The 27,749-nt window shown below is 50.0% G+C and overlaps 1 protein-coding gene across 1 annotated transcript in view; it reads right to left on the bottom strand.

The window, feature by feature from the left end:
• The window catches only part of LOC111844400 (uncharacterized), a 166,697-nt gene that overhangs the window by 55,707 nt on the left and 83,241 nt on the right, over positions 1–27,749 (bottom strand). The window contains exons 41-51 of the mRNA XM_072703050.1: positions 14,718–14,870; positions 14,170–14,328; positions 13,584–13,813; positions 11,180–13,235; positions 10,736–11,070; positions 10,078–10,222; positions 8,980–9,180; positions 7,899–8,158; positions 7,115–7,274; positions 1,791–1,946; positions 141–281 (exon numbers count right to left, since the gene is read on the bottom strand). Coding sequence (XP_072559151.1) covers positions 141–281; positions 1,791–1,946; positions 7,115–7,274; positions 7,899–8,158; positions 8,980–9,180; positions 10,078–10,222; positions 10,736–11,070; positions 11,180–13,235; positions 13,584–13,813; positions 14,170–14,328; positions 14,718–14,870 — 3,996 coding nt within the window. The remainder of the gene's footprint in view (positions 1–140; positions 282–1,790; positions 1,947–7,114; positions 7,275–7,898; positions 8,159–8,979; positions 9,181–10,077; positions 10,223–10,735; positions 11,071–11,179; positions 13,236–13,583; positions 13,814–14,169; positions 14,329–14,717; positions 14,871–27,749) is intronic.

Here is a 27,749-nt window from a genome sequence, read left to right as displayed (position 1 = left end):
CTAAATATAATGGTAAGATCCAGACCGAAATGGCATTATATTATAGAAAACACCCAAAGAGCACGGTGATATAAATAATTCACATGATGGGGGGGGGGGGGGGGTGTTTGGGAGAGAAAGCTGGTGGACATCACACCCACCTTCTGAAGGTACTCTGCCTCCACCACCGTGGAACTCTTCTGCTCCAGCAGGGACATGACCTGCCGCAAGCCGCCTGTCACCTGGGTTACACCGACACCCAGCCGCCGCACAGGGCTGATCATCTCCGCTGTCTCTGCCAGCTGCAAGACAGCTCACCGGTTACCTTAAAGCAGGGGTGTCCAAACTTTTTGCAAGGAGGGCCAAATTTGATAAAGTGAAGATGTCCGGGGGCCACTAGTTCCTTCTGACATTTTTTTAACCACAAAAGTTACATGAAAATACACACTGTTATAAAACAATTTTCATTGTCACGATTACCTTTATTTTTTAAATGGCAATGTAACCAAACATAACATCAACAGTTATAACCAAATCTTATTAGAGTTTAATAAAATAAGTGACATAAGTCTAACTTTATTATTGTGCTTTAGGCTTTTCATTGATAATAGTGACAGATGTTACCGTTCAAAAAACACTCAATTTCAGATTGAACAAGGAACAGATAACTTGCTGATACTAATGAGAAGGGTGATACTGAGATCTAGATTTCAGTAAAGAGACCAGGTCTGGCTTGAGGGCAGTGGTTGAGATGCGTAAAATGTCACGTAAGTGGGAGTCAGTCATCCTTGACCTCAATCGGTTCTTGTGCAGATTCATGACTGAGAATGTTTGCTCACACAAATATGTGGAGCCGAATAAGCTCAGCATTTTCTTAGCGAGTGACCGCATTTTTCAGTCCCGCTCCCGCAAGATTCTGTCCCGCTCCCACAAAAAATATATATTATTTTCTCCCGCTCCCGCCTGCAAAATCCCGCAGGTAAACATATAAGTAGTTTAATTTTTACCGCTTCTTCCCGCTACTCTGTTATTTGTTTCACTTGCTTCCCTTTTGAGTGTATATAAAAAAGAAACGGAAAACAAACAAATGTGTTTCGTTTTATTTGAGTTTAATTAAATGGAATGATGAACATGGACACGAACGAGGATATAGATATAGCCTATAGTTCCGCGCATGAACCACGCGAGAATTAGCTTCCGACCTTGTGCCTGTAAATTATTATTTTAATTTAGTCGTTCTTGTTGCTTTTGTGCAGTAGATAAATAATAGAGTATTTGTTTTTAATAAATTAATTTTAAGATAATTCCATTTTGCGGGAGTCCCGCGATTAATTCTATTCTCCCGCAACCCGCACATACATGAGGACCTTACCGCCCGCACCCGCATTCACCCATCAAATCTTGTCTCGCGCCGCACTCGGTGCGTTGGATCCCGCGGGAGTGCAGGTCTCTAATGCAGAGCCAGATAGCATCGGAACCGTGTGGTGAAAGGAGGAATTACATTTTTAAAGTATTTATTTATTCTGACAGAGCTAGCGGGCCATAAATAACACATTATGAGACCGAAGCTGCGGGCCGTATGAAATCTGGCCGAGGGCCGTGATTGGCCCGCGGGCCGGATTTTGGACACCCCTGCCTTAAAGACTCCGGTGACCTTTGACCTTTGTCATGGGGTTGTGAAACGCCTCGCAATGGGACGGTGTGACACGAGCCATTTTAACGTACAGACAGCAAGTAAATCTGGACTTGCACAAAAAATATCTGAAATGCATGGAGTTTACAGATGACCTAACGTTCGCTGGTGCATCTACCTTTTCCTCCAGCTCTTCCAGCAGGTGAGTGACATCTTGCAGGGGCTTCTGCACCTCCATGGGCACCAAAGGGAAGCTGCTGGGATACTTCACCCTGAGGCCCTCCATGATGCCCTGAAGCACGGCCCTCTGGGAGCTGAGCTCGAGACGCACCTCCTGGTTGGAGAGAAAGACCCAGGGGGGCGGACGCACTTACAAAACCACAACAAATAGCGTCACCACGCACAAACACAGCTCACTGCAAATTCAGTCTGCTGACTGGCAGTCCAGTCTCACACCTCCATGCTCCTTTGTTTAGAGTCAGCCCTGAGAAAGAAGCATGAGGTCAGTATTCTGTAGAGGGAAAATGCGCTTTCAGAGACCACATGAGGCAGGAAGAAGAGAGAGACCACATGAGGCAGGAAGAAGAGAGAGACCACATGAGGCAGGAGGAAGAGGAGACCTCACTGAGTGGGCTGTCAGAGACCACGAGAGGCAGGATGAAGAGAGAGACCACATGAGGCAGGAGGAGGAGAGAGACCACATGAGGCAGGAGGAAGAGGAGACCTCACTGAGTGGGCTGTCAGAGACCACGAGAGGCAGGATGAAGAGAGAGACCACATGAGGCAGGAGGAGGAGAGAGACCACATGAGGCAGGAGGAAGAGGAGACCTCACTGAGCGGGCTGTCAGAGACGATGTGAGGCAGGAGGAAAAGGACCATTCTTTACTTCATCAGAAAAAGTGAGGCACTGCTGCCCTGGGATCATTGCTATAGCATTATAGCATTGCTGTTTGTGTGCAGGTGTCTGTGTGGGCGCTGGGAGCAGGAGACCCGCTACGTAACAGGGACTGTGCCTCTCAGTGCCCAATAGCTGGATAGCAGTCATACGCTGTATCGCTGTTACCTAGTTAACCCATTTTATTGTGATCTAAACAGGTAGCAAAAACTGCAGTTTTTATCAACATATTGACTGAAAAATCCACATGTAGCAGAAAATGGACGTCAGCTGCCTTCTTGGTGTTAATGCGGGACGCGCCGCTCAGGGTCACCCACCCGCAGACGGACGCGCCGCTCAGGGTCACCCACCCGCAGACGGACGCGCCGCTCAGGGTCACCCACCCGCAGACGGACGCGCCGCTCAGGGTCACCCACCCGCAGACGGACGCGCCGCTCAGGGTCACCCACCCGCAGACGGACGCGCCGCTCAGGGTCACCCACCCGCAGACGGACGCGCCGCTCTGGGTCACCCACCCGCAGACGGACGCGCCGCTCAGGGTCACCCACCCGCAGACGGACGCGCCGCTCAGGGTCACCCACCCGCAGACGGACGCGCCGCTCAGGGTCACCCACCCGCAGACGGACGCGCCGCTCAGGGTCACCCACCCGCAGACGGACGCGCCGCTCAGGGTCACCCACCCGCAGACGGACGCGCCGCTCAGGGTCACCCACCCGCAGACGGACGCGCCGCTCAGGGTCACCCACCCGCAGACGGACGCGCCGCTCAGGGTCACCCACCCGCAGACGGACGCGCCGCTCAGGGTCACCCACCCGCAGACGGACGCGCCGCTCAGGGTCACCCACCCGCAGACGGACGCGCCGCTCAGGGTCACCCACCCGCAGACGGACGCGCCGCTCAGGGTCACCCACCCGCAGACGGACGCGCCGCTCAGGGTCACCCACCCGCAGACGGACGCGCCGCTCAGGGTCACCCACCCGCAGACGGACGCGCCGCTCAGGGTCACCCACCCGCAGACGGACGCGCCGCTCAGGGTCACCCACCCGCAGACGGACGCGCCGCTCAGGGTCACCCACCCGCAGACGGACGCGCCGCTCAGGGTCACCCACCCGCAGACGGACGCGCCGCTCTGGGTCACCCACCCGCAGACGGACGCGCCGCTCAGGGTCACCCACCCGCAGACGGACGCGCCGCTCAGGGTCACCCACCCGCAGACGGACGCGCCGCTCAGGGTCACCCACCCGCAGACGGACGCGCCGCTCAGGGTCACCCACCCGCAGACGGACGCGCCGCTCAGGGTCACCCACCCGCAGACGGACGCGCCGCTCAGGGTCACCCACCCGCAGACGGACGCGCCGCTCAGGGTCACCCACCCGCAGACGGACGCGCCGCTCAGGGTCACCCACCCGCAGACGGACGCGCCGCTCAGGGTCACCCACCCGCAGACGGACGCGCCGCTCAGGGTCACCCACCCGCAGACGGACGCGCCGCTCAGGGTCACCCACCCGCAGACGGACGCGCCGCTCAGGGTCACCCACCCGCAGACGGACGCGCCGCTCAGGGTCACCCACCCGCAGACGGACGCGCCGCTCAGGGTCACCCACCCGCAGACGGACGCGCCGCTCAGGGTCACCCACCCGCAGACGGACGCGCCGCTCAGGGTCACCCACCCGCAGACGGACGCGCCGCTCAGGGTCACCCACCCGCAGACGGACGCGCCGCTCAGGGTCACCCACCCGCAGACGGACGCGCCGCTCATGGTCACCCACCCGCAGACGGACGCGCCGCTCAGGGTCACCCACCCGCAGACGGACGCGCCGCTCATGGTCACCCACCCGCAGACGGACGCGCCGCTCATGGTCACCCACCCGCAGACTTACACGCCGCTCAGGGTCACCCACCCGCAGACTTACACGCCGCTCAGGGTCACCCACCCGCAGACGGACGCGCCGCTCAGGGTCACCCACCCGCAGACGGACGCGCCGCTCTGGGTCACCCACCCGCAGACGGACGCGCCGCTCAGGGTCACCCACCCGCAGACGGACGCGCCGCTCAGGGTCACCCACCCGCAGACGGACGCGCCGCTCAGGGTCACCCACCCGCAGACGGACGCGCCGCTCAGGGTCACCCACCCGCAGACGGACGCGCCGCTCAGGGTCACCCACCCGCAGACGGACGCGCCGCTCAGGGTCACCCACCCGCAGACGGACGCGCCGCTCAGGGTCACCCACCCGCAGACGGACGCGCCGCTCAGGGTCACCCACCCGCAGACGGACGCGCCGCTCAGGGTCACCCACCCGCAGACGGACGCGCCGCTCAGGGTCACCCACCCGCAGACGGACGCGCCGCTCAGGGTCACCCACCCGCAGACGGACGCGCCGCTCAGGGTCACCCACCCGCAGACGGACGCGCCGCTCAGGGTCACCCACCCGCAGACGGACGCGCCGCTCAGGGTCACCCACCCGCAGACGGACGCGCCGCTCAGGGTCACCCACCCGCAGACGGACGCGCCGCTCAGGGTCACCCACCCGCAGACGGACGCGCCGCTCAGGGTCACCCACCCGCAGACGGACGCGCCGCTCAGGGTCACCCACCCGCAGACGGACGCGCCGCTCATGGTCACCCACCCGCAGACGGACGCGCCGCTCAGGGTCACCCACCCGCAGACGGACGCGCCGCTCATGGTCACCCACCCGCAGACGGACGCGCCGCTCATGGTCACCCACCCGCAGACGGACGCGCCGCTCAGGGTCACCCACCCGCAGACTTACACGCCGCTCAGGGTCACCCACCCGCAGACGGACGCGCCGCTCAGGGTCACCCACCCGCAGACTTACACGCCGCTCAGGGTCACCCACCCGCAGACTTACACGCCGCTCAGGGTCACCCACCCGCAGACGGACGCGCCGCTCAGGGTCACCCACCCGCAGACGGACGCGCCGCTCAGGGTCACCCACCCGCAGACGGACGCGCCGCTCAGGGTCACCCACCCGCAGACGGACGCGCCGCTCAGGGTCACCCACCCGCAGACGGACGCGCCGCTCAGGGTCACCCACCCGCAGACGGACGCGCCGCTCATGGTCACCCACCCGCAGACGGACGCGCCGCTCAGGGTCACCCACCCGCAGACGGACGCGCCGCTCATGGTCACCCACCCGCAGACGGACGCGCCGCTCATGGTCACCCACCCGCAGACGGACGCGCCGCTCAGGGTCACCCACCCGCAGACTTACACGCCGCTCAGGGTCACCCACCCGCAGACGGACGCGCCGCTCAGGGTCACCCACCCGCAGACTTACACGCCGCTCAGGGTCACCCACCCGCAGACTTACACGCCGCTCAGGGTCACCCACCCGCAGACGGACGCGCCGCTCAGGGTCACCCACCCGCAGACGGACGCGCCGCTCAGGGTCACCCACCCGCAGACGGACGCGCCGCTCAGGGTCACCCACCCGCAGACGGACGCGCCGCTCAGGGTCACCCACCCGCAGACTTACACGCCGCTCAGGGTCACCCACCCGCAGACGGACGCGCCGCTCAGGGTCACCCACCCGCAGACGGACGCGCCGCTCAGGGTCACCCACCCGCAGACGGACGCGCCGCTCAGGGTCACCCACCCGCAGACTTACACGCCGCTCAGGGTCACCCACCCGCAGACGGACGCGCCGCTCATGGTCACCCACCCGCAGACTTACACGCCGCTCAGGGTCACCCACCCGCAGACTTACACGCCGCTCAGGGTCACCCACCCGCAGACTTACACACCGCTCAGGGTCACCCACCCGCAGACGGACGCGCCGCTCATGGTCACCCACCCGCAGACGGACGCGCCGCTCATGGTCACCCACCCGCAGACGGACGTGCCGCTCAGGGTCACCCACCCGCAGACGGACGTGCCGCTCAGGGTCACCCACCCGCAGACGGACGCGCCGCTCATGGTCACCCACCCGCAGACTTACACGCCGCTCAGGGTCACCCACCCGCAGACGGACGCGCCGCTCATGGTCACCCACCCGCAGACGGACGCGCCGCTCATGGTCACCCACCCGCAGACGGACGTGCCGCTCAGGGTCACCCACCCGCAGACGGACGTGCCGCTCAGGGTCACCCACCCGCAGACGGACGCGCCGCTCATGGTAACCCACCCGCAGACGGACGTGCCGCTCAGGGTCACCCACCCGCAGACGGACGCGCCGCTCAGGGTCACCCACCCGCAGAAGGACGCGCCACTCAGGGTCACCCACCCGCAGACGGACGCGCCGCTCATGGTCACCCACCCGCAGACGGACGCGCCGCTCAGGGTCACCCACCCGCAGACGGACGCGCCGCTCAGGGTCACCCACCCGCAGAAGGACGCGCCGCTCAGGGTCACCCACCCGCAGACAGACGCGCCGCTCAGGGTCACCCACCCGCAGACAGACGCGCCGCTCAGGGTCACCCACCCGCAGACGGAAGCGCCGCTCATGGTCACCCACCCGCAGACGGACGCGCCGCTCATGGTCACCCACCCGCAGACGGACGCGCCGCTCAGGGTCACCCACCCGCAGACGGACGCGCCGCTCATGGTCACCCACCCGCAGACGGACGTGCCGCTCAGGGTCACCCACCTGCAGACGGCTCTGGCATGCGAAATGCTCCAGGCCGGACAAGCGGCAGGAGGCGACTCTCAGTCGCTCCCGCATGCCGTAGATCTCCTCCCGGACCTGCTCCCGGTCGTGCAGCTCCGCGGATGCGGCCTGCCTTCCCAGCATGCTCTTCTCCGTCAGCCTACGAACACGACCAGTGACTGATTCGTGTCAGAACATCCCAGAGCCACAGGAATATTCAAGGACTGTCCTGATGTAGGCAAGCTCCACTTACAAACAAAATTCACAGTATACATCAGAGACAGAGAAGAAAAAGTTAACTACCTAAAATATAAAACTGCAGAATCACAAATGAAGAACAGCTACAGTGTAGCTGCATATAAACCTAAGTGTGTGTTGTGCGTACGACTAGGGGAGTGCGTGTGGATGCAAGTGGTGCAATGTAGGGCACCCAGATTGGTGCCAGCTCACGGCAGCTACACAAGGAGAGAAACAGCAAAGGATGCTGGGAAATGGAGTCCCTAACAGCTTGCCCAAAAGCTCTGCATTATCACGTGTCAGACAGTTTATGGTCCAAGCTAAACAGACACACACCATTTGGGCAAGCACCAATTAATCAGTAGTTTTGGCAAGATATTGGAGTGTTTTTGTCTATTTATATGAAACGCAACCAGGAAATACTCAGAACTCACCCGACCCAATAAACCAAACATGACATGTTTGTGCAGTAACAGGGAGAAAAGCAACCTTTTCAGTGTCACCACTATGACTAATCCTTCAGATAGCAAGACGGTGATACCCTTACTTTCTGTAGCATTCCCTGATGGCCTGCAGGTCCTCAGAGAACTGGCTGGGTGTGTCCTGTTCCTTTTTGGCAGGGTCACCCAGAGGTCGGGGAAGCCGCATCTCCATGGAGGCCAGGACGCACAGCTCGTTGTTAAGGCGCTGCAGGTACGTCTCTGTGTCAGGCAGCAGGTTCTGCAGCTCCTCCTGAAGAGCGCCCTCTCTGGGGCTGGGCGGTATCTCATCCTCAAGCTGCTCTAGTACCTTTTGGGCTCTTTCCATCTGTCACCACAAAACCAACAACAGCAGATAAGCCACAAAGACTCTGCCCCAGTTTATACACAGTTTTATGTCAAGCAGGAGTGTGTGGCATATAAGCTGGGGTTCCTCAGTCCTGGTCACAATGGTCACAATATTCTTGCTATACAAATTTACAGCAGGATTCAGCTTATATGTCCTGCTAGTCAAATGAATCAGACACAATCAGGTCAAACTATGCATTGGTTGAAAACGTCCGATCATTCTCATTTGGGATTTGAGCTTAATATACTGAGAAATAGAATACATCACTAAACTACAGCCTTAAATAATAATTATTATAACTCCAAATGAAGTTTAAATAACTTCTGTTTGTTTTATAAATTGTCAAAAATAAGCAACAAAGGTTTGAATATTGTGCCAAATCAGCTGAAGGCACTTGAAAAATATAGTCTTCATGCATTTTTTCATTAAAATTATATGATGCATGAAATCAATATCTCAGGAAAGTGAGATGAGTTCAGACAGAGCTTCCAGGAACAGGACCGGAAACCCTCAAGCCACAAGGTGTGGGGAAGACACCAAGGTTTTTTCCCTCAGTATTGGCAACAAGCTTGACATTCCCTCCCTTCCCTGGAATTCACAGAGATCTTTCACTCTGATAATCTTTGAATTTACACTTGTTATTTTTGGCATTTACAACAGCAACTTTCTGTATGTTTACAGTTTGACTTCTTAAGTCAGTTATGTTTAATATTAAATGCACTGTAATCTTCAGATTCTTTGCTCGCCCTGTTGTCGCCCCGCCGTCGCCCCGTCGTCGATCTGCCCGTCACGCCACTCACACTCAGAGCCACGTCTTTCCACTCAGCTGCTCTTCGCTCCCAGCAGCCTCCGAGGTAACGAGCAGAGCGGTGGAGCCCGGCCAAGCGCCTCCGGAGAGTGACTGGTTCTGCCTCGTCCTTCGAGCCACAACCCGGTTTGGGACAACGCACCCACAGGTCCGCCAGCCGGCTCACGTGAGACTCCGCCTCCCGCTCCAGGGCCTGCACATGGTAAATAAGCAAACCATATTCTTCAGTCCTTAAAAATAATAAGACTGATCATTTCAAATGTTACATGTCCACTTAATCCTTCAAAGTACTTGAAGAATTATGCAAGAAAAAGGTCAAATACATATTTTGCAGACAACCTGCAGTTATCTGTTAGATAGCTGAAGATGAAGACGAATTTCACCTTCCAACACAATAATGTCCCAAAGTTTTGCAATGGCCCAGTCAGAGTCCAGACCTAAGTCATACTGAAAATGTGTGGGTTGACTTGAAGAGGGCTGTAAGCTGGAGATCACAGTCTAATACGATGGATCTGCAACTTCTTTTTAATCTAATTTATTTTTTGCAAGGAATATTGGAATAAAACTGCCAAATCGTGATGTGTGAGTAATGTATTACAAGCAAGATGAGCTTCGACAAAGGATGAACTAAGGGGTGTGGACACAAATGCAACCAGGCAAGTTTAATTTCTATTCTGTGTTCTCGTAAAGCTTCCTTTTGTTTTTCACTTGAACGTTGTTGGTTGCAATATCATATTAAAGATGGAAAAAGATCCGATATGATTTATCTTGATTTCATTGTTTTACAAAACAAAAACCTGCCATTTTAACTGGGGTGTGTAGGCTTTTATATTCACTGTATAAGTCACATATAAACAATATTTTGTACAAAGCCAGGTACAGGGTTGGAAGACATTACGTGCCATTCTTCCGCCTCACAACAGATATCAGAGGAATGTCACTGACAGAAGCTAGCAGAGCCCTAAATAAGCAAGCAAAGTGACAGGAGAGTGGCTAATTTAAATGTCATCAAGTCATAGCAAACAATAAGTGTGAAATACAAAAGCAGGTTATTCAATCGTCAGATGTGTCTTTCAGACTTAATGCTTACGTTTAGCTTTTCCTGTAGTTCTGAACATTCCCGGAGAGATGTGACTTTATGAGACACACACTCTGACAGGCTCGTCTCAAGGTGCTGAACGTGGTGGCACATATCGTCGAGTGACTTTCTGTAGAAGTCCTGCCTCTTTGCACAGCTACAAAGGGTGAAACAGCACAACATGGATCTAGCTCAAATCACTTAGGTAAACATCTTGTTTATGAGTTGCTAGGAGGATGTCCTAAAGCCGTTCTACTACCACAACTGCAAAAAATAAACACTTTTCTGTCAGAACAGAATTGAGAGCCCTTCGTGTCCACTCTGCTGATGACTGTTTGAATGGTCAAAATAATTACCTGGACACAGAAGTGGATAATTCAGGTCCAGAAAGTAAAAATCCAGACCAAGATTTTGATTCAACCAACCAGTTGAGTATAGTTACAGTCACAGAGAACTCAACTGGTTGGTTAAAACTATATCTGTGTCTGGATTTTTACTTTCTGGACCTGAACTTTCCACCTCTGCCTCAGTTTTCATTACGTATTATAAAACATAGAACAGTCACCTATTATGAGGTGCCTTTTACAGAAAACAACTGTTCAAGCTGACCATGAATGAACTTTTATACAGCAAATACTGGGTGAACTGGGAGCAGAGAAGAAGGAGCTACCTCTGCAGGGCTTCGTGGTGGAGCTGAGCCTGTGCCTGAAGTGTGGCCAGTGTGACCAGCAGCTGGCTCAGAACGCACTTATGGATCTGCTCCACCTGAGAGACGGACAGGCACGTCCGAAGAGGTAAAAGTTCCTGCAGCCGGCTGAGGTGATGATCGAAGCCCTGAGTCAAGGAGGCCAAGGCTGCTGTAAGGTACTGCAGCTCCTCTGCACAGCCTGAGGCCTCACTCAGAACGGGCAGGAGCTTAGATTCAGCATCCTGAAAAAAGGCAGCAGTCCCACGCACGGCTGCACAGTAACCCCTCAAGGCCTCCTTCGCCTGGCATAGGCTCCCCTAAGCAAGGAATACATATCTTAGCCATCTATGCGTTTCAGGGTATAACCATTAAGACAATCCACCACACAATAGATGGCTGTGTTTGGAGGCACAAAACGTCACTTACTGTGCGCAACTGAGATTCTTTCAGGACCTTCTCGATTAAGTCTGTCAGCTCGCTATGCTTGCTCTCCAGCTCCTTCTGCCTGGTTCCTATTCTGTATTTCAGAGTCTGCAGTACTCGCCTTCCAGACTCTGCCCTCTTCTCAATGCTCAAACACCACAGAAGCTCCCTGTCAATAGCTTGCTCATCTGGGCTCACTGGCAAGGCATGATCTAGCTTGTGTTGGGTACCTCTGAGAAAGTCCAACATGGCATGGAGCTCAGCAAAATAACATTTTCCTTCAAGCAGGGCACTCTCCAGAATCTTCAAGTCATTGTGGATGGTCATTTCCCATGAGTCCAGACCCTGCACTGCGTGCCGGATCTTCTGCCTCTCTGAGTTCAGCTGGGATGGGTACAGGTCTTGAGAGATGTTGTTCAGTTGATGAGTCACCTCCTGACAGATGTTCTTAGTCAGGGGAAATTGCACTGAGAGAATGTGGCAGCTTCTAAACCTTTCCACCTTGTTGATTTTTTCATCCTTCAGTTGCAGTGCCTGTTTCTCCAGGTTCTGCTTCCAGTCTTCCATCTGTTTCTTGGAGCTCAAATACTTGCCGTGTGCCTCAGCCTGAAGACCAAGACTGTTCATTTTCTTCTGTAAATCCACCATCACACGCTGCAGCTCCCTCCTCTTATCCCCCTTGAAGTGATGCAGCCGGTCCACTTGCCATCTGTGCTTTAGCAGTAAGTATCTGTAATGCTCCAAAATAGTGAGAGAATCTTTAGTTACAGGAAATTTGTGCTTAGTTAGGTCTAAGTCTATCTGTCTTAGTCCTGCCTCAATGGATGCCAATGTCTCCAGTGAGGAAACCCTTGCTTGGCGCAGCTCTTCCAGCTCCCGACAGCCTTTCCTCTCCGAGGTGATGATTCCATGAATGGCACCTTGGAGGTCTATGAGTAGGTTGTGTAACTTGCACCTATCAGCAAGGCTGAGCTGTGGTGCCATTTCTCCAGCCTTATTTAGCAGAGTCATGATGACGGCTGAATGTTTCTCTGCCTCTTTCAGTTCTGCCATTCGATGCCGGAGTCTACTGGCAATGCCAGGTTCGCTGTCTGGTTGGCTGCCCCAACTGGTCATTTCCTTTTCTACATGCTTTGCAACCCAGGCATCTACATTAGCAATTTGCTCAAATAACTTCTCTTTCATCTGCAAACTCAGCTTTACGTCCAGTAAAGCTCGACCTGAATTATCCACTGCTGACTTCGTCAAGTCTTTTAAGGTGTCCGCTAAGGAAAGCAATGGGGGAAGTTCCGTCTTATCCAGGACGGGCGTCAGTTCCTTCACTTCTTCCAGCAGAGATTCTAGCTGGATTTGTTTACTTTGGATCTCACACTTTAGCTTCTTTAGCTCAAAAATGTGGCAGTGAACTTTCTCTGGGAAAAGATCCAACTTCCTCTTTTTCTCTGTGATTTTGATCTCCATTTGCTTTGCCCATGTGAGGTGGTCCTGCATCACCTTCATAATCTTACTTAAAGCATCAGGAATAACACTGATGGATATCTCTGGCATTTGTGTTTTAACAAGATCCAGTTCCTCCTTCAAGCTCTGGAGGGCTAGTCTAATATCCTTCCTCTCCGTCTCTCCAGCTAAATTCTGGTTAAGAGCCTCAAAGAGCTGATTCAGGTTGTCATACTGATAGTCAATGGCTGCTAAAGTGGCACCAAATATCACTAGTTGTACTGAAGCACAGCTTCCACTCTGAGACTGAAAGAGCTCAGATGCTTGCAGAGCTTTCAGCTGCTTGCGAAGGTCCTGAGCTTCCTGGAGCAGATTGGCAGACTCCTGGACACAGGCTGTGGCATGGTACAAGGCCCTCTCAGCTACCCTCTGAAGTGTCCACCAATGTCCCTGCAGGTCCTCCAGCCGAATGAGGGTCCCTGTCCGTTCCACCTCATCCAGGACGGGTGACACCTCAGAAAACACCTGCAGCACGGCTCCCATCGTGGTGCTCTCCTGCTCCAGGTTCTGCAGAAAGCCTCGTAGCCGTTCCTCCTGGAGTGTCATGCTTTCCATAGTGTCACTATTCCCAGAGAAACAGAAGAATATTAAATGGGAAAAATACAGAGCAATACAGTATATAAGCAAAATAAAATCCAGAAAAAGGACAGAGAAAATAATAGAAAGGGTTTTAAAATTCTTCTCAAAAAGGGTAATTTTGGTACATAACATACCCCTCATATTTATCTATTAATTTTTACCGCCTTGTTGCCCTGCATGCATTTTCTTCACGCTTTGTCTGCACTTAGTGTTTTTTGTTGTTGTATACAAACAATTTCCCCTTGGGATTGATAAAGTACATACATCTAATCAATAAACATATCCATCCATCCATCAATACTGTTGATGGGTTACACTGCAGTGGACTCACCTGCACGCGGCCCTCAGATCCACCTTCAGCTTGGCCAGTGCTGCTTCAGCAGTCTGACTCTTCTGTTCATATTGGCTGACAAGCTGCATCTGGGCCTCCTTCATCTGCACAGCAGCACTGGCATCCTGCAGGACGGCTTTCCACTGCCCTTCTGTCGGACGCACCGTCTCGAGGGCGACGCCTGCACTAGGCAGAGCGTCAAGCTTCTCCAGCACCCACTGCCGACAGGCCTGCAACACAACCCAAAGACTCACCCGGCTGGGCCTGCAGCCAAATGCAAAACACTTCTGGCAAAATACCAGTATATCGTTAAAAAACACTTAGAATGAGGGAACAAAGAAAGTTATAAACAAGTAGTTATGCAATATTTATACCTGCCAAAAACACAGTGCAACGTATGGGCTTTTACAGGATAGAGATTCCTGCATTTTATTCCCTCCCAGCCCCCAACACACCTGTGCCAAGTATTCTGTGTCCCTCAGTCTAGGTTAAGGTGTGTAGGAGCACGGAGGGAGCAACAGTGTGGACTGTCTGGAGGTCCCGTGGACCGGGTTGAGAAACATTACTCTAGGGGGCGCTCTCCTACCTTAGCCTCATCCACTTGTTGGACCATAGCTGCAGTGCTGATATGGACAGGCTGGTTCTGACAGCACAGTATCCTGAATGCCACACGGCTCAGGTTCAGGTGGTTCTCCTGGTTCCCGGGTGACGTATCTATGACCATAGCGTTCCACAGCGGGCTTCTCTGCAATTCAACACAGCTCGTCACATCTTTCAGGAGCAGAAGTCACATGTGCTTCACTAACCCATGGACATATGTGAGGACTGTCCCATATGTGCCATGTGTCCCATGTGCACTGGAAATTCCACTGGCTTACACCTATTTCCAGTGTCACTTCCTATTTCCCCACCATCTCATCATATCAAAAGAGAATTGAATTATCTAGTTACTGATTTTTAACACTCTTGTCCCTGAAAAAACATTTTTAGGAAAAATTACATAATGACCAGCCAGCGTCCACTACTATAAGCTGTATGAATAATATGCAATGAAATGTATTTTTCAAATTGAAGACTGGAAAGACAACAGGTTCAGAGTCTCCAGCGGAGATGGTCCAGGATGAATTTTCTCACCCTTCTGATGCTGCTGCTGGGTTCCTGACTCTCAAGCTGCAAACAGTCCATCAGCAGCTCCGTCATGGTGGGCTGACTGGCTGACTCCGCCCCCGACCCCGACTCCGCCTCTGCCGGCCCTGTTACCAGGTCACCCCCACGTCGCTCCCATTGCTGCCCAGGAAACAGAAGCACTCTCATTCGCCTGCAACATCTAGCAGCCCCACATGAGTTGTGGCGTGCAGCTCTTCAGGAGTTAGGATAGAATTCAGTAGGCGGGGCCTATAATGGGGGTGTGTCTCTCCGCCTTAAACCGGTTTAAGGGTGGTGCAGCAGGAGCCAAAACCAAAGTGTGAGTCATACTGACAGCCGTCATGCTCCCAGCATGTGTACTGCCCGTCTCACCAATGAGCTAAGGACTAGCAATCTATTCCAAAGAAGAGTCAGTGCAATTCTAATGACAGGTACATAGGAGGGACAGTCACACTCCTTCAGTACAGGCAGGACAGTCTACACTGCTACTGTACTGTGAGAGGGGGAAAAAATCCTTACACACGAGATCCTTAATGCACTATATAGCCCTCTTCACTGCCATTTGTTAGTACCAAAAGAATCTAAAAATACGATCAACACAGGTAGACATTTTCTAACATCATTTAAATTAAATCGTATTATGCAGTTTTTCCTTGGATCATTGATTCTGCCACCTGAAAGCCCAAATTTCCTTCAAAGACATTTCCTCTATGATCCAGCCCTGGTTCTATGTCCCCGGGGCAGAACCTTTCCTGAGCATTGTGGTCGCCCTTATCCTTCTCATTGTTGGTTAAACTATTCAACATGTAGTCATCGGCTAAGCTGAGAAGGAACAAGAACCTTCACCACTAACAAAACGGTTCCTGTACGCAGCACTTCCTAGTGAGTTTCTGCCATTAACTTTCATATTATGGTTACATTTCAAGAGAATATGACCTTCATAGGGGTACAGAAAAATATTTGATCATGTGCACAATGCATGCAGACCATAATACAGGGAGTACAAATCATCTGAACACCATGAAGAGAGAACTAGGGTGCAGAAACGTGTGGTTAAACCTCAAATGGAAGGTAGTAGGTCAGGGAATCTAACCAGCCTTCATTATGCAGGTTCAACCTGCTACCATGCTGCAGGCAAACGACTGACGTCACCATGACTCAGCAGGGGACCTTGTTCCATCTGTGGTTTTTACCCAAGAAAATAAGAGTGAAAAGAGACAAGTGGCATTCTAAGCCATTAATCTGCAGAAGCTACTGAAGCAGTTAGATGTAATCTGCACTGTCATGCACTCCTGCCTACCTGTGCATGCTGAATGCAAAGTGACAAAGGAGAAAAACCACAGAAGTCACATGAAATCAAAATCTGCCCCCCCTGCAGACTCCACTGTTTAAAATAACTTTCGATATTTACGGTGCTCGTGTACGGCTGCGGTTACAGGATTTCAAACATTCACCCGCTGGATGAGGCAGTGAGAGTTACACTGTAATGGAATGCAGGGATCAGGGCTTCAGAACACTGAGGTGATTCTAATCACACTTATTGGTTTATAATGGCTACACACAGACAGCACCATACTGGCCATACTGGCCAAACGCTGTCAATGTCATATGTAAGTCAGCCCCATACTGGTCATACTTGTACAAGGTCCGTATGTGATATACGCTATATAGACAAAAGTACTGGAACACTTGGCCATTATACCTACAAGAACTTCTATGACACCCAATTCTAAATCCATAGGCATCAATGCAGAGCTGGTCCCCCCTCTGCAGCTATAACAGCTGCCACCCCTTCTGGGAAGACTTTTACATAAGATGCTGGAGTGTGTCTGTGGCAATTTTTGCCCCATCATCCAAAATAGCATTTGTGAGGTCAGGCACAAGGATGTGAAGATCTGGCTTGAAATCTCCATTCTAGTTCATCCCAAATGTTTGATGGAGTTGAGGCCAGGGCTCTATGCTGGCCAGTCAAGATCTTCTACACCAAACTCACTGTCTTTATGGACCTTGCTTTCTGCACTGGGGCACAGTCCTGCAGGAATGGAAAAGGGCCTTCCCCAACTGTTCCCACAAAGTTGGAAGCATAGAACTGTCCAAAATCTTGAAATGTCTTATATGAATGCCACATCTAAGTTTTTCCATATTGAAGCCAACGGATTTAGAATGGGACGTCATAAAAGTTCCTGTAGGTGCAATGGGCAGGTGTCCAAATACTTTTGTTCATATAGTGTACATAGGCCACATCTTACTGGTTAGGCAAAATTTCATACAGAACAGCCTTTTTTTAAAAAAAGTCCTCGTCTTTACCCCATCTTCATTTTATGTAGCCTTAAAAAATCGTTGTGAGGAAACCAAACTTTCCAGCTAAGCAACCCTATTTCAGCCTCGCACGAACCTTCCTTGTAGCTACAAGCCAACGCATAACCTATGCTTCTGTATTTTCACGCTGCAGGAAGTGACCTATGAAGCTGAGACAAGTCGAGGCAGCGTACTCCATGAGGCTCTGTCAGAGCCCCTTAGGCTGCGTTGCCAAGACAGCGGCAAAGTCGAGGCAGCGTACTCCATGAGGCTCTGTGGGAGCCCCTTAGGCCGCGTCGCCATGACAGCGGCAAAGTCGAGGCAGCGTACTCCATGAGGCTCTGTGGGAGCCCCTTAGGCCGCGTCGCCATGACAGCGGCAAAGTCGAGGCAGCGTACTCCATGAGGCTCTGTGGGAGCCCCTTAGGCCGCGTCGCCATGACAGCGGCAAAGTCGAGGCAGCGTACTCCATGAGGCTCTGTGGGAGCCCCTTAGGCCGCGTCGCCATGACAGCGGCAAAGTCGAGGCAGCGTACTCCATGAGGCTCTGTGGGAGCTCCTTAGGCCGCGTCGCCATGACAGCGGCATGGATCCTCAGGGAAACACCTCATGGGCTGCATCCGAAACCACACACTATGCACTATATACTTAAATGAGGAAACGGTATGTACTACATCAGCGATCATTAAATACAATTCCTCAGTGTGCGAATACGAACGTTTTATATTTTTCTGGACACACTATCTCATGTTATACAGCTGGACTTTGACCTTTAACCCTCTGGAGTGGACGGCATCGTCGGCGATGCTGAGTATCTTTCTCGTGTATTTCAGTTCATAACTTGCTGAAATCTTATTATAGAAACATGGAAAAAACGCTAAATCCGTAATCTGTCTTCTTATGAAAACATCCATTGTCGGAAGAATTAAAGTTTTTAAAATTAGGTTAAATAGGCAAAAAAGTAAACCATGTCACCTTACTTTGTTTTACCTGCATTGGGGGCATGTAGTACCGCTGTCACGGTGTCACTCGAAGATCGCTATTCACATTCTAAATAGCCGCATTAGTGCGTATTCAAATCGTATTTGTATGGTAATTTGAGGAACAGCGCAATGGTGAAACGCGATCCAGAAACATCCCCATCAGCGCCATAAAAGGGGGTAGGGATGTGGCCAAGTGTCAATGGCTCATTCATACACATGAAAGTTGCTACATTTTCAATGAAAGGAGCCAGAAATAGTGACATGAGTTCGGTTTTTCTTATTTATTTATCCAAATGAATGTTGCAACTACACCATTTAGTCATCTTCATGTACCAGATCAGATATCTGGGATAAAAACAAACTTCCACCATTGCTTAATGTACTTACAGTATAATGTTTCTGCAAGTGTTCCAAACTGCATTTTGCAATGTCTATACTTTCATGTCAAATTACAAACTTAACATAAATCTGTCATATTTACTAAGTACACTAAGATTAAGATGAGTTTTATGCCAAAACAAATATATAAGAAATAATTAATTTGCCATGAATTAAGTTTATGATATTGAATGAAATGTGTGACCATGCCCCAGTCAGTGAAAGTGTGTTCCCTGCCCCTAGACTCCAGAGGGTTAATGATGGATGTCTTGCATATCAATGGTTATGTTTTTATGAGTTAGAACTATGTGCTAAGCTGTAATGTTATCTTCCTAGGACAGCTGCTTTTTAGAAACCTATAACAGAAAAAATAGCATAATGCATTTAGCACATTTTTTAATAATGATGTGAGTTTGAATATGAATTATACTCACACTAGAAAACACCACTACCTTCGCCGCCATTTTCTTAAGCAAACTCCTGATTTCCTCACAAGTCAAGTCTAGAATTATGGGATCGATTAGTGTCCAGATAGTGTGCGCCATCCAGGAACTTTTTGCGGACTTAACCCGTGTGCGCTGTGGTTTCGGACACACTAATATATTTTGTGCAGTATTTTGCCATGCTATTTAGTAAGTGTACGATATCGGATGCAGCAATAATCAAGTTTCTGGGTAAGGGCAAGTGCAGGAGCCCTTGTAGTGAAATGTGCGTCACACATTAATGTCATCATTGAAATGACTGAAATCACTCAAGCACTGAAGGGGGTTTCCCACAAAGCCTTCTCCTAAGACATGTTCAGACTGGGTTACATGGTGTGAATGTGTTTGACAGGCTGGGTTACCTGCGGCACACAGCTGCTCCCTTGGTTAACACCCTTTTGGCTCTTTGTGTGTCCCATTTTCAAAGTGGCAGTGGGAAGACTGGAACTGCCACTTCCTGTATCCTCCTGAGCATCAGGATCAGGTGGCTGCAACCCGCTCAAACGGGCAACTCTATGCCGTAGGTCCCACGGCCTGGACTGGGTTAGCCCAGGACTGGAGGAGTCAGAGTCAGCTGACTCAGATGTGATGTGCTGTGTCATGTTGAGAGTGGAAGTCCATGTTCCAAGAGGTTGTGTTGGCAAGAAATCAGAGTCCATTTGCTCTGTGTGGGTTTTCCTTGGCTGGGACTTTATGCTAACACCTGGATCATCTCTGAGTAAAGTGGCCGTATTGAGGCTATCCACATGTTCAACACCTTGGACTGTGGTATGCCAGTGAACGCTATGACTAACTAAAAGCACTTCTTGAAGTGTCTCAGTGCTCTCACCATGCAGTCTTACACTGGGCTCTCTTGCAACCTCTTCCACATAAGCTGTGAAATCAGGCTTTGGCAGCTCATATTCCTGTCGGTCTGATAAATATTTTTCTTTAACGGCAATTTCATTGTCATGAATTTCTAAGCTTTGTTTTCCTGTGACTGCAGTGTTGGTGGCGTCTGTATTTAACCTTTGTATTCTGGTGACCGGAGTGTCTGTGTCCTCTGTCTTTAACCTCTGTATTCCTGTGACTGCAGTGTCTGTGTCCTCTGTCTTTAACCTTTGTATTCCTGTGACTGCAGTGTCTGTGTCCTCTGTCTTTAACCTTTGTATTCCTGTGACTGCAGTGTCTGTGTCCTCTGTCTTTAACCTCTGTATTCCTATAACTGCACTGTCTGTGTCCTCTGTCTTTAACCTCTGTATTCCTGTGACTGCAGTGTCTGTGTCCTCTGTCTTTAATCTCTGTATTCCTGTGACTGCAGTGTCTGTGTCCACTGTCTTCAAGCTTTGTATTCCTGTGACTGCAGTGTCTGTGTCCTCTGTCTTTAATCTCAGTATTCCTGTGACTGCAGTGTCTGTGTCCACTGTCTTCAAGCTTTGTATTCCTGTGACTGCAGTGTCTGTGTCCTCTGTCTTTAACCTCTGTGTTCCTGTGACTGCAGTGTCTGTGTCCACTGTCTTTAACCTCTGTATTCCTGTGACTGCAGTATCTGTGTCCACTGTCTTCAAGCTTTGTATTCCTGTGACTGCAGTGTCTGTGTCCACTGTCTTCAAGCTTTGTATTCCTGTGACTGCAGTGTCTGTGTCCTCTGTCTTCAAGCTTCGTACTCCGGAGATCGGAATGACTGTGTCCTCTATGTTTAAGCTGTGTATTCCAATGACCGCAATGTGTGTGTCCTCTGATTTTAAACTTAGTATTCCTGTGACGACAGTTTCTGAGTCCTCTAACTTTAAACTTTGTATTCCAGTGACCACAGTGTCTGTGTCCTCAGTCATTATGTTTTGTATTCCAGTGAGCATAGTGTATGTGTCCTTTGACTTTAAGTTTTGCATTTCCGTAACAACAGTGTCGGTCTCATCTGTGTTAACACTGTGTATTCCGGAGACTGCAGTGTCTGTGTCAGCTGTTGAAAAGCATTGTATTCCGGTGATAGAAAGCTTGCTATTACTGCCTGACTGCACATCGGCCTTGGGACTTGGAATGTCTGATAGCAGGGTTTCTTTCTCGGGTGTAACATCGGTGGCAGTCTCTGATTTCTCAGGTGTCACTCTATCACTTTCTGATGACAGGTCAATCTTGACCTTTAGCGCCTCACTTTGCAGTCCCTCTGTGTCTGGTGTGAGATCTGGCTCGATCTCTGCAATACTAGATTTCAGTGTAACAACGTGAAGTGTGACTTCAGGCTCGGCCTTTGCTATCTCAGAGTGCACTCTCTCACTTTCTGATGCGGGACGGGATATCTCCGGCTGTACTCCCTCGCTGCCCGATGTGACCGTAATTTTAGCTGTTGCAATCTCATCTTGCTTTGTGTCCATTTGAGGTATAAAACAAACTTCACTGCTTGCTATCTCTGTCTGCATTCTCGATGGACCCTCAGTGACATCAGGCTCTGATTTCAGAAGGTCTACTTGCAGTTTGTCTCTGTCTGCCAAGGCACCTACATCCACGACTTCTATCACAGATTCAGTTATCCGTGTCTCTACGGCAACTGTTGCCTCAGTCCTTGGAATCTCAGCTTGCAGTCTGCCTTCATCTGCTATCAGTTCTGCCACTAATGTTGATATCTCAGATGGCATTGGCTCTCTGTCAGCTGTCACCTCTATCTCTGTCTTAGGTGTCTCCAACCTTATAATTTCAGTTTCAGGTTTAAGTTCTACTTTAGTACTGTGAATCTCATACTGGACACTCGCACTATGAGGTTTAAAGTCAGCCTCTGTGCTGAACATCTCTGATTGCTCTCTTTCACTGAATGATCTTACATCGACTTTAATATCTGGGCTCAAAGATGGCTGCCTCTCCCTGTCCAGTTCTCCCAATGAAATAACGTCTTGTGATTTTGATTTCACTCGCCGGCGACTCGTTTTCACTTTGAATTCAGTTTGTGTTTTAGTAGATTGTATTCTTTTACTGCCTGACTCCACATCGGCCTTGGGACTTGGAATGTCTGATAGCAGGGTTTCTCTCTCGGGTGTAACATCGGTGGCAGTCTCTGATTTCTCAGGTGTCACTCTATCACTTTCTGATGACAGGTCAATCTTGACCTTTAGCGCCTCACTTTGCAGTCCCTCTGTGTCTGGTGTGAGATCTGGCTCGATCTCTGCAATACTAGATTTCAGTGTAACAACGTGAAGTGTGACTTCAGGCTCGGCCTTTGCTATCTCAGAGTGCACTCTCTCACTTTCTGATGCGGGACGGGATATCTCCGGCTGTACTCCCTCGCTGACCGATGTGAACGTAATTTTAGCTGTTGCAATCTCATCTTGCTTTGTGTCCATTTGAGGTATAAAACAAACTTCACTGCTTGCTATCTCTGTCTGCATTCTCGATGGACCCTCAGTGACATCAGGCTCTGATTTCGGAAGGTCTACTTGCAGTTTGTCTCTGTCTGCCAAGGCACCTACATCCACGACTTCTATCACAGATTCAGTTATCCGTGTCTCTACGGCAACTGTTGCCTCAGTCCTTGGAATCTCAGCTTGCAGTCTGCCTTCATCTGCTGTCAGTTCTGCCACTAATGTTGATATGTCAGATGGCATTGGCGCTCTGTCAGCTGTCACCTCTATCTCTGTCTTAGGTGTCTCCAACCTTATAATTTCAGTTTCAGGTTTAAGTTCTACTTTAGTACTGTGAATCTCATATTGGACACTCGCACTATGAGGTTTAAAGTCAGCCTCTGTGCTGAACATCTCTGATTGCTCTCTTTCACTGAATGATCTTACATCGACTTTAATATCTGGGCACAAAGATGGCTGCCTCTCCCTGTCCAGTTCTCCCAATGAAATAACGTCTTGTGATTTTGATTTCACTCGCCGGCGACTCGTTTTCACTTTGAATTCAGTTTGTGTTTTAGTAGATTGTATTCTTTTACTGCCTGACTCCACATCGGCCTTGGGACTTGGAATGTCTGATAGCAGGGTTTCTCTCTCGGGTGTAACATCGGTGGCAGTCTCTGATTTCTCAGGTGTCACTCTATCACTTTCTGATGACAGGTCAATCTTCACCTTTAGCGCCTCACTTTGCAGTCCCTCTGTGTCTGGTGTGAGATCTGGCTCGATGTTTGCAGTACTAGATTTCAGTGTAACAACGTGAAGTGTGACTTCAGGCTCGGCCTTTGCTATCTCAGAGTGCACTCTCTCACTTTCTGATGCGGGACGGGATATCTCCGGCTGTACTCCCTCGCTGACCGATGTGACCGTAATTTTAGCTGTTGCAATCTCATCTTGCTTTGTGTCCATTTGAGGTATAAAACAAACTTCACTGCTTGCTATCTCTGTCTGCATTCTCGATGGACCCTCAGTGACATCAGGCTCTGATTTCGGAAGGTCTACTTGCAGTTTGTCTCTGTCTGCCAAGGCACCTACATCCACAACTTCTATCACAGATTCAGTTATCCGTGTCTCTACGGCAACTGTTGCCTCAGTCCTTGGAATCTCAGCTTGCAGTCTGCCTTCATCTGCTGTCAGTTCTGCCACAAATGTTGATATCTCAGATGGCATTGGCTCTCTGTCAGCTGTCACCTCTATCTCTGTCTTAGGTGTCTCCAACCTTATAATTTCAGTTTCAGGTTTAAGTTCTACTTTAGTACTGTGAATCTCATATTGGACACTCGCACTATGAGGTTTAAAGTCAGCCTCTGTGCTGAACATCTCTGATTGCTCTCTTTCACTGAATGATCTTACATCGACTTTAATATCTGGGCTCAAAGATGGCTGCCTCTCCCTGTCCAGTTCTCCCAATGAAATAACGTCTTGTGATTTTGATTTCACTCGCCGGCGACTCGTTTTCACTTTGAATTCAGTTTGTGTTTTAGTAGATTGTATTCTTTTACTGCCTGACTCCACATCGGCCTTGGGACTTGGAATGTCTGATAGCAGGGTTTCTCTCTCGGGTGTAACATCGGTGGCAGTCTCTGATTTCTCAGGTGTCACTCTATCACTTTCTGATGACAGGTCAATCTTCACCTTTAGCGCCTCACTTTGCAGTCCCTCTGTGTCTGGTGTGAGATCTGGCTCGATCTTTGCAGTACTAGATTTCAGTGTAACAATGTGAAGTGTGACTTCAGGCTCGGCCTTTGCTATCTCAGAGTGCACTCTCTCACTTTCTGATGCGGGACGGGATATCTCCGGCTGTACTCCCTCGCTGACCGATGTGACCGTAATTTTAGCTGTTGCAATCTCATCTTGCTTTGTGTCCATTTGAGGTATAAAACAAACTTCACTGCTTGCTATCTCTGTCTGCATTCTCGATGGACCCTCAGTGACATCAGGCTCTGATTTCGGAAGGTCTACTTGCAGTTTGTCTCTGTCTGCCAAGGCACCTACATCCACAACTTCTATCACAGATTCAGTTATCCGTGTCTCTACGGCAACTGTTGCCTCAGTCCTTGGAATCTCAGCTTGCAGTCTGCCTTCATCTGCTGTCAGTTCTGCCACAAATGTTGATATCTCAGATGGCATTGGCTCTCTGTCAGCTGTCACCTCTATCTCTGTCTTAGGTGTCTCCAACCTTATAATTTCAGTTTCAGGTTTAAGTTCTACTTTAGTACTGTGAATCTCATATTGGACACTCGCACTATGAGGTTTAAAGTCAGCCTCTGTGCTGAACATCTCTGATTGCTCTCTTTCACTGAATGATCTTACATCGACTTTAATATCTGGGCTCAAAGATGGCTGCCTCTCCCTGTCCAGTTCTCCCAATGAAATAACGTCTTGTGATTTTGATTTCACTCGCCGGCGACTCGTTTTCACTTTGAATTCAGTTTGTGTTTTAGTAGATTGTATTCTTTTACTGCCTGACTCCACATCGGCCTTGGGACTTGGAATGTGTGATAGCAGGGTTTCTCTCTCGGGTGTAACATCGGTGGCAGTCTCTGATTTCTCAGGTGTCACTCTATCACTTTCTGATGACAGGTCAATCTTCACCTTTAGCGCCTCACTTTGCAGTCCCTCTGTGTCTGGTGTGAGATCTGGCTCGATCTTTGCAGTACTAGATTTCAGTGTAACAACGTGAAGTGTGACTTCAGGCTCGGCCTTTGCTATCTCAGAGTGCACTCTCTCACTTTCTGATGCGGGAAGGGATATCTCCGGCTGTACTCCCTCGCTGACCGATGTGACCGTAATTTTAGCTGTTGCAATCTCATCTTGCTTTGTGTCCATTTGAGGTATAAAACAAACTTCACTGCTTGCTATCTCTGTCTGCATTCTCGATGGACCCTCAGTGACATCAGGCTCTGATTTCAGAAGGTCTACTTGCAGTTTGTCTCTGTCTGCCAAGGCACCTACATCCACAACTTCTATCACAGATTCAGTTATCCGTGTCTCTACGGCAACTGTTGCCTCAGTCCTTGGAATCTCAGCTTGCAGTCTGCCTTCATCTGCTGTCAGTTCTGCCACTAATGTTGATATGTCAGATGGCATTGGCTCTCCGTCAGCTGTCACCTCTATCTCTGTCTTAGGTGTCTCCAACCTTATAATTTCAGTTTCAGGTTTAAGTTCTACTTTAGTACTGTGAATCTCATATTGGACACTCGCACTATGAGGTTTAAAGTCAGGCTCTGTGCTGAACATCTCTGATTGCGCTCTTTCACTGAATGATCTTACATCGACTTTAATATCTGGGCTCAAAGATGGCTGCCTCTCCCTGTCCAGTTCTCCCAATGAAATAACGTCTTGTGATTTTGATTTCACTCGCCGGCGACTCGTTTTCACTTTGAATTCAGTTTTTGTTTTAGTAGATTGTATTCTTTTACTGCCTGACTCCACATCGGCCTTGGGACTTGGAAAGTCTGAGAGCAGGATTTCTCTCTCGGGTGTAACATCGGTGGCAGTCTCTGATTTCTCAGGTGTCACTCTATCACTTTCTGATGACAGATCAATCTTGACCTTTAGCTGCTCACTTTGCAGTCCCTCTGTGTCTGGTGTGAGATCTGGCTCGATCTTTGCAGTACTAGATTTCAGTGTAACAACGTGAAGTGTGACTTCAGGCTCGGCCTTTGCTATCTCAGAGTGCACTCTCTCACTTTCTGATGCGGGACGGGATATCTCCGGCTGTACTCCCTCGCTGACCGATGTGACCGTAATTTTAGCTGTTGCAATCTCATCTTGCTTTGTGTCCATTTGAGGTATAAAACAAACTTCACTGCTTGCTATCTCTGTCTGCATTCTCGATGGACCCTCAGTGAAATCAGGCTCTGATTTCAGAAGGTCTACTTGCAGTTTGTCTCTGTCTGCCAAGGCACCTACATCCACAACTTCTATCACAGATTCAATTATCCGTGTCTCTACGGCAACTGTTGCCTCAGTCCTTGGAATCTCAGCTTGCAGTCTGCCTTCATCTGCTGTCAGTTCTGCCACTAATGTTGATATGTCAGATGGCATTGGCTCTCTGTCAGCTGTCACCTCTATCTCTGTCTTAGGTGTCTCCAACCTTATAATTTCAGTTTCAGGTTTAAGTTCTACTTTAGTACTGTGAATCTCATATTGGACACTCGCACTATGAGGTTTAAAGTCAGCCTCTGTGCTGAACATCTCTGATTGCTCTCTTTCACTGAATGATCTTACATCGACTTTAATATCTGGGCTCAAAGATGGCTGCCTCTCCCTGTCCAGTTCTCCCAATGAAATAACGTCTTGTGATTTTGATTTCACTCGCCGGCGACTCGTTTTCACTTTGAATTCAGTTTGTGTTTTAGTAGATTGTATTCTTTTACTGCCTGACTCCACATCGGCCTTGGGACTTGGAATGTCTGATAGCAGGGTTTCTCTCTCGGGTATAACATCGGTGGCAGTCTCTGATTTCTCAGGTGTCACTCTATCACTTTCTGATGACAGGTCAATCTTCACCTTTAGCGCCTCACTTTGCAGTCCCTCTGTGTCTGGTGTGAGATCTGGCTCGATCTTTGCAGTACTAGATTTCAGTGTAACAACGTGAAGTGTGACTTCAGGCTCGGCCTTTGCTATCTCAGAGTGCACTCTCTCACTTTCTGATGCGGGACGAGATATCTCCGGCTGTACTCCCTCGCTGACCGATGTGACCGTAATTTTAGCTGTTGCAATCTCATCTTGCTTTGTGTCCATTTGAGGTATAAAACAAACTTCACTGCTTGCTATCTCTGTCTGCATTCTCGATGGACCCTCAGTGACATCAGGCTCTGATTTCGGAAGGTCTACTTGCAGTTTGTCTCTGTCTGCCAAGGCACCTACATCCACAACTTCTATCACAGATTCAGTTATCCGTGTCTCTACGGCAACTGTTGCCTCAGTCCTTGGAATCTCAGCTTGCAGTCTGCCTTCATCTGCTGTCAGTTCTGCCACAAATGTTGATATCTCAGATGGCATTGGCTCTCTGTCAGCTGTCACCTCTATCTCTGTCTTAGGTGTCTCCAACCTTATAATTTCAGTTTCAGGTTTAAGTTCTACTTTAGTACTGTGAATCTCATATTGGACACTCGCACTATGAGGTTTAAAGTCAGCCTCTGTGCTGAACATCTCTGATTGCTCTCTTTCACTGAATGATCTTACATCGACTTTAATATCTGGGCTCAAAGATGGCTGCCTCTCCCTGTCCAGTTCTCCCAATGAAATAACGTCTTGTGATTTTGATTTCACTCGCCGGCGACTCGTTTTCACTTTGAATTCAGTTTGTGTTTTAGTAGATTGTATTCTTTTACTGCCTGACTCCACATCGGCCTTGGGACTTGGAATGTCTGATAGCAGGGTTTCTCTCTCGGGTGTAACATCGGTGGCAGTCTCTGATTTCTCAGGTGTCACTCTATCACTTTCTGATGACAGGTCAATCTTCACCTTTAGCGCCTCACTTTGCAGTCCCTCTGTGTCTGGTGTGA

Source organism: Paramormyrops kingsleyae, chromosome 19 (assembly GCF_048594095.1).
Source record: "Paramormyrops kingsleyae isolate MSU_618 chromosome 19, PKINGS_0.4, whole genome shotgun sequence".
NCBI lineage: Eukaryota > Metazoa > Chordata > Actinopteri > Osteoglossiformes > Mormyridae > Paramormyrops > Paramormyrops kingsleyae.
The sequence above is the reverse complement of the archived record's forward strand: the minus strand, read 5'-3'. Positions and strand labels throughout refer to the sequence as shown.